At 44.2% G+C, this 18013-nt stretch overlaps 1 protein-coding gene across 2 annotated transcripts; it reads right to left on the reverse strand.

Annotated features, from left to right (window-relative positions):
* On the reverse strand, positions 1-15894 carry DDX6 (DEAD-box helicase 6). 2 transcript variants are annotated; one of them, XM_040615988.1, is made up of 14 exons: positions 15762-15894; positions 13129-13592; positions 11601-11664; positions 11020-11124; positions 9622-9751; positions 8994-9140; positions 8660-8754; positions 7814-7936; positions 7190-7318; positions 6743-6859; positions 5244-5307; positions 4230-4331; positions 3257-3436; positions 1-2096 (listed from the first exon to the last, which is right to left on the reverse strand). In XM_040615988.1, the coding sequence occupies exons 2-13, from the start codon at positions 13326-13328 to the stop codon at positions 3261-3263; spliced, it is 1452 nt and encodes a 483-aa protein (XP_040471922.1). In that variant the 5' UTR covers positions 13329-13592; positions 15762-15894; the 3' UTR covers positions 1-2096; positions 3257-3260. The 2 variants fall into 2 exon arrangements, with proteins under 2 accessions (XP_040471922.1, XP_040471923.1); XM_040615989.1 differs by lacking the exon at positions 15762-15894 and adding an exon at positions 14662-14744.
* Between the last annotated feature and the right edge of the window lie 2119 nt (positions 15895-18013).

Here is an 18013-nt window from a genome sequence, read left to right on the forward strand (position 1 = left end):
AATTACGGAGTCACTGCTGACAAAAAAAAAAAAAAATCCCAAACGCAAAAACCTTTCCATCTTGTAAAGTTGTTAGGAGGCACCTGTCTTATGTTTCTGATCCTCAAGGAAATGGGATGGATAAGTCCACCTTGTAGTTCCTAACAATTGGACTCAAATTTCAAGAAAGAAAAAGGGTCAAAATGGGGAGAAGTTAAGACAATTCATTCCTGCGTCAAAGGTAAGCAAGCGTGGTGTGAATGCAGCATCTGTATACGCAAGAAAGGACCAAGCAAAAGGGACCACATTCATTCAAGTGCCTCCTGACAGTGTTGGTGAACAGGCTAAAAGGGAATTTTTTTTTTTAAAAAAAAAAGAGTACAGTTTTTGATTTGTCTCACTCCTTTTGCCTGTAGATCAGGCCAAACTTCAAGCATGTTGGGAGGGGCACAATTTAAAGCAACACTACTTGACCGGAAAGCACTTTTCAGCAATATACAATGCAAAATGACAGACAGCGAGTCGTGCCAAAACAGGAGACAGCAAGCAGCTTTCTGCAGCTTCGGACATTACCAGGGGTTTGCCCTCACCCGCTTGCAAGTCAGCATAGAGGCCGCTCTGGGCAGAAAATGCACGATGCTGCAGGAAGTAAATCAGTCCCACAAAGGTCCAGAACTGTAAGTTTATGCATGTAAATTGGTTTTCTATGGTTTCTCTTAAACCCAAATCCATGCCTGAGGCATACAACAGCTCAGCAACACTGGCACCTGCTGGATTTCCCTCATGCCATGGTGGAACACAGGTCACAGCCCCCTTCACAGCTTGTCAAGTTCCTGAAGTTTCTAAGGGGGAAATCAAAGAGTGTCTCAAATTCAGCTACAGATTTGAAGGCCCTGCAGCCCCACAAATGACCTCTTCCATACAAGCGGCACAGGACAGTGTTGCTAGCACCACAGCATACCCACCCTGACAAGGGACACTTGTAGAGGCCTGCTCTTCACAGACATCAGAGCACTTTGCATTGTTTAGTGTTGCAGAAAACTGAGCCCCTCTCATCTTTAGCTGCTCCCATAATCAGTCTAATCCCTTTAACCCCAGCAACCTTCATCACAAAAGAAAAAGTTACACATGAACCTAAACAGAAAAAAAAAATCATATTTACAAAGTTTGTACAATATACACATCTGAATTTCTATGGGACACACTGCACCAGAAGAAAGAGGGCCATGGCTCTGAAACAAGTCTACATATCAAGTGCTGTAACTACTAATGGAGACTTTTTATGGAAACCAGTCTTTAGTGTTCTGCTAGAGCATAGGGCTTTTCTTATGGCTCCTGCAAAGGATGACAGGCTACTCTTTCCTTCTGGAGCTATGATGCTGCACCTAATCAGCCCAGATTTTAAGTTGGTTTCATTTTAAATACAGGTATTTACAGTGTGGGTGAACTGCAGATGCATATCAACTCCTCCAATTAAGAAAACAAAACAAAAAAGTTGAAGAAAAAAGTAGTATTACCAATAGGTTTCACCTCCCAGCCCTGGGCTTGAGTACTTGGGGAGGAGGAGAGGGGGAAGAGAGGGGAACTTTGACCTGAAACCAAAAACGTCTGTTGAATCCTTGGGCTGTGTCGGAAAGGTGATATTCTGAATGGTCTCATAGCATAAGGCACTTTGCACGAATAAGTAACAAGCTCTTTAGCTTAAAAACAGATGAGTAACCAGGGAGAAGTTGAAATGCACTCAGTCGATGGTTGAAGAATTTGAAATAGCAGACAAGCTTGCGTTCATCAAGATTCTTCTCTTTTCAGGGTTTCTCTTCTTCCCTTGCTGCCCCTCCCACCCAAAGAAAAGAAAAATTTAAAACCAGCAGTTAGTGCAACTAATGTTCAACCAGCACACAGTGCAAACAAGTGGAAAAACAAAAAGACATTCCTTTTATCTTCTTTCTTCCTTGCTGCCAAATTTAAAAAGAAAAAAAGGCCAAGCTCTTTAGTCTTCATAGTTCCAAAATGAAAAGACGAAGAAAAACCCACAAAGAGAAGGGTATCCCCAAAGAAACGATGTGTCACAGATCCGGATCAAAGGGCTTCACCGTCTGGCATGTGTAATCAAAAGCCTAAAAAAAAAAAAAACCACAAACCAAAAAAACAACCACAACACAAACAGTTACCACCAATTCTATGCAAAACCAGAACAAAAGTAATGAATCACACTGACTACACAGCAGCTCTGGAAAAGCAAAGGGCACTTGGAACAGCTCAACCTCAACCACAGCCTCGCACACAAAGGTGCTTGCTAACACCCTGTTACACTCATGGAGCACAACTGTCTACTCCTTTGCTGTCCTTCAGGACTTATCTAGCAGTCTGCTTCTATGGCCGCTTTTTTTTTTTTTTTTTTTTTTTGTGTCACCCGAGAAGAATTTCAGCAACTTCACTGGGATTCTACTTCTAATTCACCATCTCCAGGAAGATTACACAAAAGAATGATTTTTCAATCCAAACTGTACAGTGTCAGATCTTGCACCGTACTGCATCTTAACTAAAACCCGATCAAACACTGTCCTGTAGCTATTCTGCTTGACTGCAATCCAGGGTGAGTTTTCTTCTTACGGGGCTCAACTTAGCAGTTTCTCCTCAGACAAAGATCAGAAAGGGCATACTTCAGAATCTCTGACAGCACACCTCATTTTCTTCAAAGGCTATGTAGACGACCTCGAGTGGCAGCAAAGATGAATTACAGCTTCTCTACCCAATTTGTTTACTTGCAGGAGTTCTATGACCCAAAGGATGCAAAAGATGCAGCACCTTCAGCTTGAATCTGTTCTAACTGGTGAGGTGTTCAGGCTCTCCTGTTAGTGCACTGTTCTCAAAGCTATCCATTTTCTCTAATCTTTTTGAGGACTACCTTCCTCCCTGCCCCTCATCGATTTCTCCTTTTAGTTACAAAGTACAGAAAGAATTCCTTAGATTCCTAGCAGCCCATCCTGGCTTCTCCAAACACCATTCCCCACTCCCCTCTTTCCCCGATTTTTGGTCTCCTGAGTGTATGGTCAGCGTTTCAATTAGAACAACTAAAAATTACTCATTCCCCCCCTCCCAGCTTCAGCACATCCACAGAATTCCTTGCACAGATGGTCTATTTCAACCCCCTGTTTTCACATCCAGAGCCTCTTCAGCACAGCAGTTTCCCTCTCCCCCTGTGGTTACATTCACACATCAGCACTTCTTTCATCCAACACAACTTCTCTATTCAGGAAGGCATTTACATACGCACATGTTTACTGTTTCTCATCTTCTACAGGTTCACTGTGGTATTCTGCCACATACAGGCTCTTGTCAATGTTGCTTGGTATGGGTTTAATTTCAGTTCCCAACTGCTCCTCAATACTTTTCAGGTTGAATCGATCATCATAGGTGATCAAGTTGATGGCCAGGCCAAGATGACCAAAGCGACCTTGACAAGAAAGGAGGGGGAAAAAAAAAAAGAAAAAAGAAAAAAAAAAAGACCGAACTGAGTAATAGAAGGCTGACTGAAAAAGTCTGCAGACTGTAGAACTACTAATGTCGTTATCACCAATGATAAAAAAAAACCCAGGCCCCAACACAGGTCTCTACAACTTTCACATCAGTTTTTGGTAAGGAGTTTTGTACTGCTGTAGGAATAAGAAAACCCAGGAGGTTCAAAATGCTTTGACCATATCTCCTTATTAATTACCAGCTAAAAGTCTTCCACTACTGCATTATGTATGTCCAACCCTTCTTCAGGAACAGAATTCTTGAACAAGCCTGAACTACAAAGCTCAAGTATACAGAGTTCCTTTGTTTACTGCCTTTCTTAAGGATATATTTTGCTGATGTCCTGACATTAGAAATATACCCTGGCACAGGCAGAAGAAAACTAGGCTTAACACACCACAGAAGCTAAGCGTTCAGTATAGAATTTTCCCAAACTGCAAACAGGAACACCAGGAAGTCTCCTGAGATTAAGGCACGATACGCTTTTTTTTTTTTTCCCCCCTCCCCATATTGGGCTGTTCAGGCCAGTTTCAAAAGACCAGCCCTTTATTTAGATATTTGTTGAGAGATGATACCAAGAATGAACTGGTCAGGGGAAAAGAAAAAAAAAAAATCACAGCTAACTAAAGTTAATTCTCAGATACAGTAATAAAAAAACAGAAGCCAATTCGAGCCTAAGAAACATCACAGTCATCAGCAAAGCTGTACCTAAAAGATGTTTTTCCTCTCACCTGATCTGCCAATACGATGGAGGTAAGTCTCTGCCAGCTTTGGGAAATCAAAGTTTATCACCACATTCACAGCCTGAATATCAATACCTCGGGTAAACAGATCTGAAAGACAATCCACGTCACAAAGTTAATTTCAAGCAGATCAAATGCTGACAGTATTTAGGGTGGGAAGATTAACAGTGATTAACATTGGCTTGCACTACCTTCCAGATACAAGCTTTCCTTGTATCAAAGACAGTTTACATACAATTCTGTTACAGCTTTTTCTTGCTCTTTATCCATTATAAACAATAATAACATCAGGAGAATGACCAAAACACCAGATCTGCAAATCTATGCTGAAAAAGTAATGAGCACAAAGCTATTTTTTTCCATGTTAGACTATTTCTCAGCAGGTCATCTTATACAAGCATCTCCTCACACGTGACTGTGCATTACCAATGTCACAAAAGACTCAGCATCGGAACTACATCCCACTAGCTCAAATATTTTTATTCCGCTTCTAGTGTTTTTTGTTAAGACAATCCAGACACACGTAGTGATCAGCAGGCACTGCTGCAGCAGCCATACAATGGAGAACTCTGATCACACAGAGGCCAATCAAAACTACAAAAATATTTAGAAAAGGTGAGCTATAAACATTTGAAGAATCCACAAAACTTACTCAGGTGATTCTAGCCACAGTTCTATGAATATTTCGTGAAGTTTATGGCCCCACAATGCAGAGAGCACTCACACATCAAAGTCTACAGAGAACATTACTGTGATAGTATTTTCTGCACTATTTAAGTCATCTGTCAGCAAGTTGCACCTTGACAGTTTGTCATGAAAGACAAAAATCTACATGTCTAAAGGAGTGCTGCACCCTGCTACATGCAGGCTTGAAAAAGACATCTTGTGAAAACATACTAGTTTGTTTTACTACAAATCAAGTTCTCTATTATACCTCGGCTAATGGCTAATCTGCTTTCTATCACAACCTTTAGAAACACGAAAATGTTTACGAAATCTTACCAGTGCAAACAAGATTGCGGCATAAGCCATTTCGGAAATCGTGGAACACACGATTGCGATGCTCCTGGAAATACATACATTTTATATATATTATAAAAACAAACGAAACAAAGAGAAAAACAGCTGTGACTTTCAGGAACATTCAATTTACAAACACCAAACTTCAATCACACGAATTCCTCCCCCTCCTCACTAGATGACAGCTGAGTCAAATAAAGGTGCCAGTACATTTTTAGCACTTCATTCCCACATATTCCGAAGAACTTACCAGAGGGGCCTTTGGTCACCTGACTGTGTTTTAAAGCCTCCTACAGCTGCCCCAAAGCCATCTCAGGGGTATCTTAAGTTACAATTACAAGAAATGCACAGCAAGGAATTTAAACTGGTATTTTGACTATCATCTTCCCCCAGCCCCCTGACAAAATCCAAGCATGTTTTATTCACTCCCTTGACCAATGAAATTGGCAGTAAATACTTCATACCGGAAAATGAAGCTTTCACTACCAATTCAGAATTAGGGGTGGACGAGTCAACTGTCTGTGAAGACTCTCCTCTAACAAACAAGTCACTTTGGGCCACACAAAGATTAAGTAAATATCACTGTTAAGGAGTAAAATTAACAGCAGGAATCAGCAAGTTGAAAATTTCTGCACACAACATGTTGTGTTTATTCACAAAGATCATCTACTGACTGATCAAACACTGGCATTACCTGTCAGTTCCATGAACAGCAAGCTACATTTCCTCTAAAGCTTTCATTTGAATTTATTCTAGCTTAAGTATAAAATGAAAAAAAGATTTCAAAGTAGTACTGTTTTACATGCATCACTTCAACCTTCTGACATCTTTTCGTACACTTGCTGAAAACAAGGAAACTACAAGTATGAAGCTTGAGGACATGTGAGCTAACTAACGTACAATTAACAGAAACCACTGCACCAGCAAAGCTGCACTGGCATTTGTCATCATCTACACCAAGGCCATACGCGCTCAGTCACCACACCGCAGCTGGGGCTTTCACCAAGAGGTTTGAGCAAAGCCTCCTCACAGACTTCTCAGATTCCCCTGCACAGTGCAAACTTTACTCTTTGCAAAGCCACACAGGGCACTCAGCTGAGTATTCGGCTTTGTCATTTGCTTTAAATCAGGCTCATTTTCATCTGTGTCAGTTACACTCTGTAGTCTACCATGGCTCCCCATGCTGGCAAAAGCAAGGCAGCAGCAGTAAGAATTGTGTCTTTTGGCCACAGTCTGTGCTCATACTGGACTAATTAACCTGGCCTGAAGTACTGCGAAGTACCAACTGATAAGCCACACTGAATAGTCTGGAAAGAGGTCAGGGCCAGGGAGGGTGCGTGTGGTGTGTGTCTAAAACCACGGATAGCAAAGCGATTCAGTTTTCAAAGAACATGCAAATTTAAAGTAAGCACAAGACTTAATTCAGCTACACAATAAAGCTTGGGGTGGTGTGAACAATCCACTGTAGACTTCATACTCACCTGCCTCATTTTAGCATGGATATAGAAGCAGGAATAGCCCAGCTGGGAGATCTTTTTGGCTAGCAATTCAACCCGTTGAGAGGAGTTGCAGAAAATGATCGACTGGTTAATCTGGAGCTGAACACATAAGTAGCATGCTCTGTAAATGCAGCATTTTACTAACAAATGATCCAAGACATAAGTCTAAATCCCTTCCAGAATGAAAGCAAAGCAGTTATGCTGCTGGCAACTTCCACATCACGTATTTTTATGCCAGAGGGGGAAAAATTAAAAAAAGTTCTGTAACGCAAAGGTGCAAGACAGAAAGCACGCATTTTTAGCTTCATCTAAATAGCACATTTTGACAAGGAAAAATTATTGTTAAGCCATCTTTGCCACCCTCAGTCTCATTCTTGGTTCTGAAAGGAAAAAGCTTCTGTATGCTCTTGACCCAGCCCTACTACTTACCCTGGAAAACAGCGTATTGAGGCAGTGTACTTTCTGACGTTCAGTTACATAGGCATAGTACTGGGTAACTCCCTTCAAGGTCAGCTCTTCCATCAGATTAATCTCATAGGGCTTCTGCAAATGGGAATTCTGAAAAATAAAAATTAAGTGGGCAGATCTACATGCAAAACAATGTTAAGTACTTCCCAGCCTCCGGCACACTTAACTTCCTCCATAGCCAGAATGCACCACCTAGCCACTCACTTCACATTACACACAAAACAGAGAGAATGGGTAAAATTTCACAGAGGATCACTTATAAATCCAAGGTGACAGAGCAAGCCAAACAGGAGCACCCTCTGGAAGCAAATCAGCACAAATGACATGTAATTAACATACGAAGTGGCAAACAGTCCACAGTACCCTATAGGTAAGAACTGTGCATACCTAGCTTTCCCATGAATGCGACTGCAGGTCAAAAAACTATTTTCAAACCTCTGTCCTAGATTTAGGCTGATTTAGATTAAATGAGTGAAGTTTGGATGCATTAACAAAAATAAGCACAAACAGCCATACACCACTCATCCACACACTTCCTGTGCGATGTCATCACCATCAAATGCACATGAATACATCTGCACTCACCATGAACTTCTGTACACTCAAAGGGAAAGTGGCTGAGTAGAGCAAAATCTGTCTGTTTTTAGGTAGCGTCAGAATAATGTCTTCCATTATTTGAACAAAATCTTGAGACAGCAACTTATCTGCCTGTAACAACAGAGGTAGCAAAGAGTAAGTTAAATTAATGGGGCAAGATTTCAGTCTTCTGGTAGTACCATATTGGGGAAAAAAACTCAAACCAAACCACCAGGAGCATTCTCCCTGCCCTTATCATGGGACTGTCCCCTTTGGAGCACACATCATGTGCTCCAGAAGATGTGTGATTTAGCTGCTGGAGACAGGATTCATCAATAAAAGGATGTTTACACTCTCATGGTTTTCACTTTGATTTAAACAGAATCAAATTCAGGCAAAACATATGGAATCTGAACAGCTAACAGGGTTCCTATCAGAGTCATCAAGAGCTTTCACACTTTTTTCTCAACCTGTCACTCAGAAGCCTGTATGCTACTGGATGTTCATAAATCACTTCTGTATACAATTACATGGTAAGCACAGCTCACTCCTTAAATTAAAACCAAACAAAATGCATTCCTTCATTTCAGAATAGACCATTAGTCTATCCTACAGGAACAGCAAAGGTGACAAGAGCAAATCTTCCTAGGCTGTTTTCTTAAAAGTTTCACATGCAGAAAAATTCTTCTGCCAAAACACCCTCTCAAAAATACTGAGAAATGGATGTGCTATAACCTTAGAATGTCTCTTAAGCAAAGCTGATTTGCTGCTGTGCATAACAAGGAGACTCGCTGAGACACATCATTGCTTTAGCTTGGTGTTAAAATCCCAAAACATTTAACATGAGCAACTTGCCTCATCCAATACTATCATCTGGACATGCTCAACTTTTGCTACTCCTTTCTTGATGAGATCGAGAATTCTCCCAGGGGTAGCTATCACCACATGCACTGTAAGGTTAGAAAAGCAAAAAAAAAAAAGGTTAGGGTGACTAAAACAACATTTCCAGCATTCATGGCCACATTTCGTACGAACAGTTTGAGCGAATAATGACAGCATACGAACAGTGAACAAGACATATTGTAGTCTATGTTCTGTAACAGGCAAACAACAACAAGCAGAAATTCCACTGCCACACTGTAAAAGCCACAAACAAAGAGCAACTGTGGCACAGCAAAAGTGCTCCAACCTGTATCATCAAGCCGCATTATGTCATCTCGCAAATTGGTTCCTCCCGTTGTTGCCATCACTTTGGCACCTCCCATGTGTTTGCTGACTTGGATACAGATTTGACTGACCTGCAGGGCTAGTTCACGGGTGGGAACAATCACCATTGCTGAAAGTTAAAAGCATCAGTGTGAGTTACTAGGAACACACTATCTTATGTACTAATCCTTAGAGAAGACAGAGACTTTATGAAAGCTACATTCCTATGGTTTTGGAGCTCCATCCTGGATATCCCGATCAAGATCAAGAAACTGATTACAACAAGGCCAATTCCATGCAAGTGTTCTCTGCCCCTTGATATTCCCTCTGCATGAGTCCCCCAGCCAGCATACTTGCTTATTACTCCCAACCTGCTTTCCAGGGCAAGATGGTAAAATCCAGAAGACACCTTTCATTTCAAGATTTTGAAAGCAACTGTGGGACTTTTAAAATTTCACCTCCCCTCCACCACTCCCCATTAAACTTCAATGAAAGTACAAACAGATAACCTATGCTGCTCAATTTCACAAACCAGTTTTAGATTAACATCCACTGTGTGGCAACTGACACCATTACCTGGCTGCAGCTAAGTGAGACCCATCTCAACTGACCTTGTATATTGTCCTTCTTTAAGTCTAGCCGTTCAAGTAAAGGAATGAGGTAGGCTCCACTCTTGCCTGTTCCATTTTTCGCTCTAGCCAAGATATCCCTACCAGATAAAGCAATGGGGATGCTCTCCTCCTGAAATGCAATGACAGACAGCACATGAGCAATCATAAGCCATGCTCGCTGAAGGGCTGGCAAAATTTAACTCTCCTTGCTAACAGTACCATGTGAAATCCAATTGCTTCACAAACAGAGTATCCTGCAACAGCAAGCATCACAGACTCACAAAAGGAAGGAGTTAAGCCTATTAGTAAAGAGTTCCCCAGCAAAGCAATAGCTCCACCCTCCACATCCCACTTCGAAGTCCTTATCTGGACTGGTTATAAGAGAACAGGATTGATAAACCCATACTGACACATTTAGGAAAAAAGCAAAAAATTAGGAAAAAAAACCAAGTGAAGAGACTGTCACTGGCAAACTCCTGTGGAAAAAAGATACCCACCTACACCTTGACATCAGAACCACCTCAGCCCACGTAGTTCAAACCTGCACACTCCTGTGATATACTTCTCATAATACCAGCAGGCTTTTCTTTTGAAACTTCAGCCATTCAAACGCAAGCCCCAAGTATTTTTCACTTTACTGTCTTTTACAGCAGCATCTAAAAAACCCTCAGCGTTTTGGAAAGGCGACGTGGTTAGAATTGGTTTTAAAGCAGACAAATTACCTAAAAGCCATAGCTTTTTCATGTCTTAAGGAGATAAAGTGGCAGAGCTGTGTCAATGATAATCCTTCAAAGAGCCATTAAAAGGGAGTTCAACCTCCCCACTTGCCTGAAGTTTACACATCAACAGCTTTTAACAGAACAAGCCTTCCAAGTAAAAGCAAGATGGAGTGACAGAGAAGTAAATTTGCTAACTTATTAATCTCTCTCCCATAATCTCCTCATCACGCTCCTTCCAGGTGCTTACAAGAAGAAAAAAGCTAAGATTGGGATAAAACCACAGTTATCTTTGTAACAACTAAAGGTACGTAGCCTACGATAACTCAAGTTTTCCAAAACATTTCCGGAACAGCCCTGTTCTCACTGGGATTGCTTATGTGAAGGATGTTACTGACCAGAGGATTAATGTACTAATGGCCCCAAAGTGAAAAGGAAAATCCAGCCAAGTTAACTTCTCCAAAACGTCAATCAATCAGTCATATCTCTTAAGTCACCCACTGTAAGACTCAGTGATTTAGTCAAGTGTTAGAAATTCTCACCTTTCCCGAAGGGCCAAGTTCTACTGTTCACAATCCCAGTTTTCCTAAACCATGATACAAGTATCCAACATTTAAGCATAAGAATTTTAATACATTTATAAAAATCAAATGTTTCTGCAAGTAGTCTGTTTGTAAACAACCTGAATAGGAGATGGTTTTTCCCAGCCCATTTCAAAAATTCCCATCAGCAACTCCCGTTTCAAACAGTAATCTTCAAACTCGTTTCCTTTTGTGGAGGTCACGTCCTGAATAATCAAAAAAAGCACATGCATAAGATTAGGTCATACATCCCACAGCTGTAGACTGGTCTGACTCAATGAGAGACTGCCTATGCAGGAAGGCCACAAAGTGCATTCCAATACTATACAGGAGCTCCCACTCATCTGGGCAATACCATGTAGTGGAGAAGGAAACATTAGCTTTCTCATAACCAAACACAGTACTGTAAACACACACTGACATCTTTTGATCTACCCTTGCAAAAGACATTGACAATCAGTCCCATGCTGTAACGCTAATACAGTAAGAAATCCACAGTAAACCCAGGTTTTGAGCTTCCCAAGAGAAGCCTCTCTCCCAAACAGTTGCAGAACAAATTAATTCTTCACTTAAAACAGCAGGAGCTGAACTGCTTTTGTTTGCTTAGGACAAATATTTTGCCACTGCAGCTTCTCCCACATCTTTTATTTAACATTTATTCCTACAATCCAACCATCCTTACCGAAGTTTTGATTCTCAAATCCTTTGGAGGGAGTTTTAAAGTCTTCTTCCAGTCATCACCAGGTCTACACCAAAAATGAAATTAAAATAATTTTTTTAAAAATTCTGGTTTAATAATTTCATTTTGCATTTTCTTAGATACAGTGATGAACACATAATATTTTCACTTCCTGAAAGCTAAAAACACCTACACATACGAGCTCAAGTTGTATCTGAGCTCAGCAGGATGCAACAGGCAGGGAATTGTAAACAGAGAAAATCAGCAGTCTGTCAAGCACACATGGAATTGGAGAAATTTTTATCCAGTCATGATTCAAGTCCCATTTTTAGGCCACTGACTCAATCTGGTAGAATACAGATTTAAAACTGAGGACTGACTTAGTCATACGACAGAAACTAGCTATAACAAAAACAGATGAGAATATTTCATCACTTAAAAAGAAAAAATTTCTATTGCCCAGGGAACACCCATTCTTAATCCGTGAGTAATGTGAGAAAATAAAACACACTTTTGGGGAGAAAATTCAGCATGTTACACTTGTTGATCAAACGTTGTCTTTTGCTCTCAGCGAGACTCAAGTCACCCATGCTCCCTCAAAATCCACTGTACAGACAAAGTCCTTTCTCTTCCCCAATCCCAGGAAGTCATGAGTGAATTTTCACAGGTTTAACTCATCAGTTTCACAACAGTAGCTCATTAAAAGAAAGGGGGGGAGGGTAGAAATGAGTTGGGCAAACTTTAAGAACCTGAGTATTCCATTACCCACTCCCTGCTGACAGCTGGCATCTCCTTCACAACCGAGTTAAACTGAACGTGAATGTTGTTTGGGAGAGAAGGAACCATGGGTGAGGTGAGTGGGGGGAGGAACACATTGCTGCACCATCCAAGTCTTTCACATCTTTCAGAATTTTCAACCAGCACACTCACATTTTATTAGCACAGCTCCAAAATCAATATGGTATCACTGTGATACTGTCCTACCATCAAAGTATCTCACCTCACGCTTTGACGAATTCAAGGCAGAGAATTACACCAAGGAAAGCAAGCACTATTACTTAAGATCAATGACAGAAAACAAGGAGTTTCTCACCATGACAAAGAACTGCAACAAACAACTGAAAAGCATACACAACTGGGCTGAGACTAGCTGGCATTTCCTTCTCTGCCTTAAATTTCAGTTCAGTTCCTCCCCACTCCCCAACCTCCCTCTCATATCACTCGCAACAAGCCAAGAAAACAAGATGCTGCCACTGCTGCTGCTCAGTGGACTACCTCTGACAGGAGGCTACACACTCTGAAAAGGAAAGCATCATCAAACTCTATTTTCACAACAAACACACTGCAAAGATCACTGTCAGAGAGAGGCTTGCACACCGAAATACAGCTTTCGTTTTGTCACACATGTCACAGGAGACTTCAACAGCCAGTATCACAACAGAAGAAAACTTTTTAAAATGGGAGCCTAAAATCAATTTCTCACACACAGCTTTTAAACGTTACTTTTGTAGCAGCCAATATAAACACTTACTTAATAGCGGTGGTCATACTCTGTGCTTGCTGTTGAGTGCCATTATTGATTGTGTTGGCATTTTTCAGCTGGTTCATCTGTTGCTGAGTTTGTGTGCCTCCACCTCCTGGGCCCCCGCTGGGTTTTACAGGGCCTCTCAACTGCCCATTCTGACTGGATAGACCCATTATAACAGGGTTCTCTGTTCTGGCCGTGCTCATGTTTTTATTTTTAAAGATGTCTTTTTAGACTTTAAAACTTTGAAAGTCAGTACAGAAACTGTAATAACAGTTTATTAGACTCTCCAAAACGAAGAGATAAATAAGTCTTGCTCAATATATGAGTCCTTTATTGCAATGCAGGCAAGCACCTGTAAGTCACTCAAAAGTAAAGTAGTAACTTGCTCTGATGCACTGTGGATCAACTTTTTTTTAAAAAAAGCCCTCTAACAAAGTTGAGTTATATCAGAATTCACTTGCTTCAATCTGCAAGAGAAGCAGACAGTAACAATTAGTTTTGAATTTTAGCTACACAAATCACATCAATTTACCTTTGTATTTTAAGAATCACTTCTTCCCAGGCAGTATGCAACACTACTCACTTTTCTGTCTTCTCAGTGATAATTACCAAGACACACATCAAAACTTTTTTTCCCTTTTCTCTAAAGCTGTGCCCACCACCCTCAGTCACCAAAGATAATTTTCCAAACGGCTATGCTTGCAGCAGCCTTCCCGTGAGTAAGCGTTTGAAAAATACTAACTGCCCCCTCCCTGTAAAGTAAGCATGAATTCTATCAATTGCTTTGCTAGTTCTTGAAATTCTCCCGCTTCTGGAACACAGCGAAGCAGCCCTGAAATGCCAAGCAACAACGTTATGCACAAGTTTGGGACAGGAAACTGGACCGCAATATCAAGTGAACATTCAAGGTAGAATTGACAAGACCTTAAAGTTACTCTATTTGTGCTTTTCACTTCCAAAGGGAAATAGCAACTATGTTACCTTTGAAGGGAAGGGAAGGGAAGGGAAGAAAAAAAAAACCAGACACCACCACTCCCAGCTTACCCTCCAACCCAAGAATTTAGTTTAACCAGCTTACTCAAGTTTTTAAACTGGTCATTGACTTAATATCATTTGGAATAGCAAAACAAACGATATCATCAAGCTGAACTGACAGACTTCACAAAACAGGAAGCTACTAAGTGACTGAGTCTAAACTGAATCAGTGAGTAATACACGTTTACACTGGATACCTAGCTTCCTGCTTATGCGTTCCACATGATGTTACCTTCCAGCTGTCAGTAACAACTCCTATTGGCCCAAAAGATAACATTTGGTACACGTGACTTAATAATATTGACACCGTATTTAATGGAAAGGTTCACAAACCTGTAAAGAGAATACCAAGTCTGCACCTTACACAAAGCAAGCATGGACCAGAACTGAAAACCCCCTTATGATGATATTAAGGATCCAAGAAATTTCCAGTCCAAAACCTTTTGGAAGCAACAGAATGTAGGCTTGCCTGTACAATTACTCATCACAATGTGTCCATACCTTGGGAAAACGCAAAGGAAAAACCAGCAGGCTACTGCTTCCTAATTTCAGCGTCCACAAAAAAAGCGCAGTTTCCCCAGTGACTAAAAGGTAAGTTCAAGAGCCCTTCAAGAGGATGGAAAAGGAATTCAGACTCTTCCTAGACTTCCCAGCTGTCTCCAAGCATGTCAGTTTCAGCTTCCCAGCAAAACTGTAAAGTTTGCCGAACCAGGATTTTTCTGCTAGCTATCTTCCCAGCTGGAAGCGCTGTTTCAAGGCGCCTTTGAAGAGAGCTTTCTCCTGCCCATTAACTTTGCAAAAACCGGACGAGTCACAAGTCACCGGGGTCCACCTACAAGACCCGGATAACGGCGCCGAGGGGTTCCCTCGGTCCCTCAACCTCCCTCGCTCGTAACCACCCTTCAGAAGGGCAGAGATAAAAGCAAAAGGCACAGCCCCATCGAACAGCCCCAGCAAACCTCCCCGTGCCGAGCCGAGAAGCGCCACCATTTCGCAAACCGCCGGTCCGGTGGAAAAAAAAGCACCCCCCGCACCCTGGCTCTGCCCTCCTAGCGCAGCCCACGCAAGCGGGCGGCCGGGCTAGCGCCCGGGGCAGCCGCCGCCGGACCCTTCCCTGTGCTCCTCCGGCAGCTGACCCCCGCGCCTCGGCCAGGCCGGGGCGGCCGCGGCACAAAGCGGCAGCGCAGCCCGCCCGGCCGCGTCGACTGCCGCCGTGCCCATTGTTTCCGGAGGACCCGGGCCGCACTGCGGCGTCGGCCCCGCCGTGGCGGAGAGCGACGCGGGGCCGGCGCCGCCCGCCAAACGAAGCTGCGCCACACCAGCACCTCCCGCCCGCGAACAATGGAGCGGCCCCCGCCCGCCGCCACGGCCGGCAACAAGCGCCGCCACGGCCCCGCCCCGCGCCACGGCCCCGCGGCCCGGCCGCTCCCGGCCCGGCTCGGCCCGGTCGCCCCTGCCCCGCCCGCGGCCCCCTCGGCGCCGCCAGGCCCCGCCGCTCCCGCGGGCCGCCGCAGGCCGCGAGGCTCGGCCAGGCGGCAGCAGCTCCCCCCGCCCCGCTCCCGCCGCCCCACGCCCGCCTCGGCGCCCCAGCCTGTCCTCACCGCCACCAGCCGCGCTCCCCCCTCGCCCAGGTATAAAATCCTTTCGCTCCCCCTTGGTGCCTTGTTATGGCGACTCGACGCTCCAAGATGGCGGCTTCCTCCTTCCTCCCGTGCGCCCTCCCCCTCCCGGCAGGGCAGGCCGGCCCCACCCCGCACGCACGCACGCACACGCACGCACGCACGCACACGCACGGCGGGAGGGGGCGCGGCTTCCGCTCGGCCCGGCCCGGCCCAGGCCCGGCGCCCCAGGGTCCGGCTGCGGGGAGCGGCCGTAGGGGGCTCGCCGCCGGCGCAGGCCATGTCCGCCCTGTCCTTGGCGGAGGGCGGGCGAGCGCTCGCCGCCGGCGAGTCCCGCTGCCGTTCGGGTTGGCGCAGAAGGAGCGACCGCCGAGCCGGTGCCGCCGCCTCTGGCAGCGACGGGGCCTGCCGGAGCGTGTGGCCTGGCTGCGTGCTGCGGCGGGGCACCTGCGGGGCCAGGGGCAGGAGCCGCCAGCAGCGCTTGCCGTGGGCCCCCTCAGAGAGACACCAGAAACGTCCCGTTTCCCAAGCACAAGTTAGCACAGCTTCCTTACGTAGTCGTTAAAACACAGCTAACACAAACGTAAGACTGAAAGGCTGACCCGTGGCACGCAGGAGCTGTAACCGCCCCTGGTAGCGGGCTGGAAATGGCGATCTCCTTTTTAGAGAGCTACCGTCTACAGGGGTTTTGACAAACCGAGGCACAAGGGAACATAATCTTAAACACTAGCCTAAAAGTGCTGGTAATTCCAAAATGTTTTGCAGGCAAGTCTTTCTTCCAATGTTTTTTGCATATTGGGCACAAAAAGACAGGGAAACCTGATTTCCTCTCACATTGCCGTTTTTTCCTAGCTCCTCACATCTATGGCCATCCTCAGATCATTGTTTATCCCGGGCCTCAACAGCAAAACGCGCAGCTGGGGCCTGTGCTGCACACAGTGTCCTGGCCCAGCCTGCCCACACCGCAGGAGCCCGCGGGCCACAGCAGGAGATGCCAGTGCCATTCCCTCCTCTGCCAGGTGCAGCACAGCCATCCCCATCAGGCACAGCAACCTGCCTGGTGTAACAATTTAACATATTGCTGCCCAGTTCTCAGGGGAAATAAGATCAGCAGAGCCTTGTCCTTCATTTATTTTTTTCTTTTGTTCACTCCCAGACTACCTGCTGCTCTGCTGTGGGGCAGCTGCCGTGTCCTGAACTGCAGTCCCCTGGGGCAGAGAGGTCATCAGCCTCTCTGCCACCTGATGCGTTCCTCTTTCTTTCTAAAGCTTCTGTTCCAAGCATGGCAAGAGAAAAAAGAACCTGAAAAGACAGGCATTGTGCCTTCAAATGCCAGGGCAGTGGAAAAGCTGCATCTGACCTGTTTCTTGATGTGCCAGTTTGTTGTGCTTCTTGTCGGCCAAAGGGTGCAGCAGTTACAGCTGGAGAAGCCTCGACTCCTTGATTCCCACAGTCACAGGCATATGCTGGGCACAATATTTGTTCTCGGGTGCCTGCTGCTGCTGCTCTGGCCCTGCTGTGCAGGGAACTGCGTTTCATCTCAACCCTTCACAGGGATAAGCATCGCACTTCACGACGAGATACACAGGAAATAGCATGCTCTAACCTTAAAAGAACAAGTGACAACAGAAATTAACAGATTAGTAAATACAACTAACATCTGTAGGCAGCATGTGCTTCGCAAAGCTTTGGTTGCGGTAACAGCAAATGAGGCAAACTGAAAACATTAGAGGTAAGAAGATTCAGAAGCCAGAAGTGATCTGGCTTTTCTCAGGCAGAGCTCAGAAAGTCAGTGTAACGTCAAACAGGTCAGTGGATGTGCTTGTTGGTCACATAGTTACACAGAACGGAGCAACTGTTACAAGTAGTGCATTTTATCGTCCTTGTGTAAAGCTAAATAATTGCCTGTTATCAGAATACCTTATAGAAGTTAAAGAAATTTTGTGTTCCTGACCAAACAAGAATAGTTCTCCAGTAAGAGTGTGTGCCTGTGACAGAAAGCCAGAGTTCAGCCAGGAATTTCCATGTACGACCACCAAAACAGTCCTCAAATATTTAACATTGAATTTTGTGACAATTTTCTTCCATAGCCAGTTCCTTACCTGCCTGTGAAGTGACGTTGTTTTTCATGTACATTTCTGCCCATTTATTTTTCTCCCGTGTGCTTCTATCATCTTTCTTACATTTCATGTTACAGCAACAGGTGGATCCCATAGGTCGTGTCTGTACAGTAG

The sequence above is a fragment of the Falco naumanni genome, chromosome 16, assembly GCF_017639655.2.
Source record: "Falco naumanni isolate bFalNau1 chromosome 16, bFalNau1.pat, whole genome shotgun sequence".
Taxonomy (NCBI): Eukaryota; Metazoa; Chordata; class Aves; order Falconiformes; family Falconidae; genus Falco; species Falco naumanni.

What these genes read in the sequence shown, in the direction of transcription:
- DDX6 (XM_040615988.1), bottom strand. Translation starts at nt 13,328, where the DNA reads ATGAGCACGGCCAGAACAGAGAACCCTGTTATAATGGGTCTATCCAGT. An exon ending in ATTTGAGAATCAAAACTTCG is followed by an intron (nt 11,125 to 11,600) that starts GTAAGGATGGTT and finishes TTGATTATTCAG; the next exon opens with GACGTGACCTCCACAAAAGG. An exon ending in AAAGAAGGACAATATACAAG is followed by an intron (nt 9,141 to 9,621) that starts GTCAGTTGAGAT and finishes TTTAACTTTCAG; the next exon opens with CAATGGTGATTGTTCCCACC.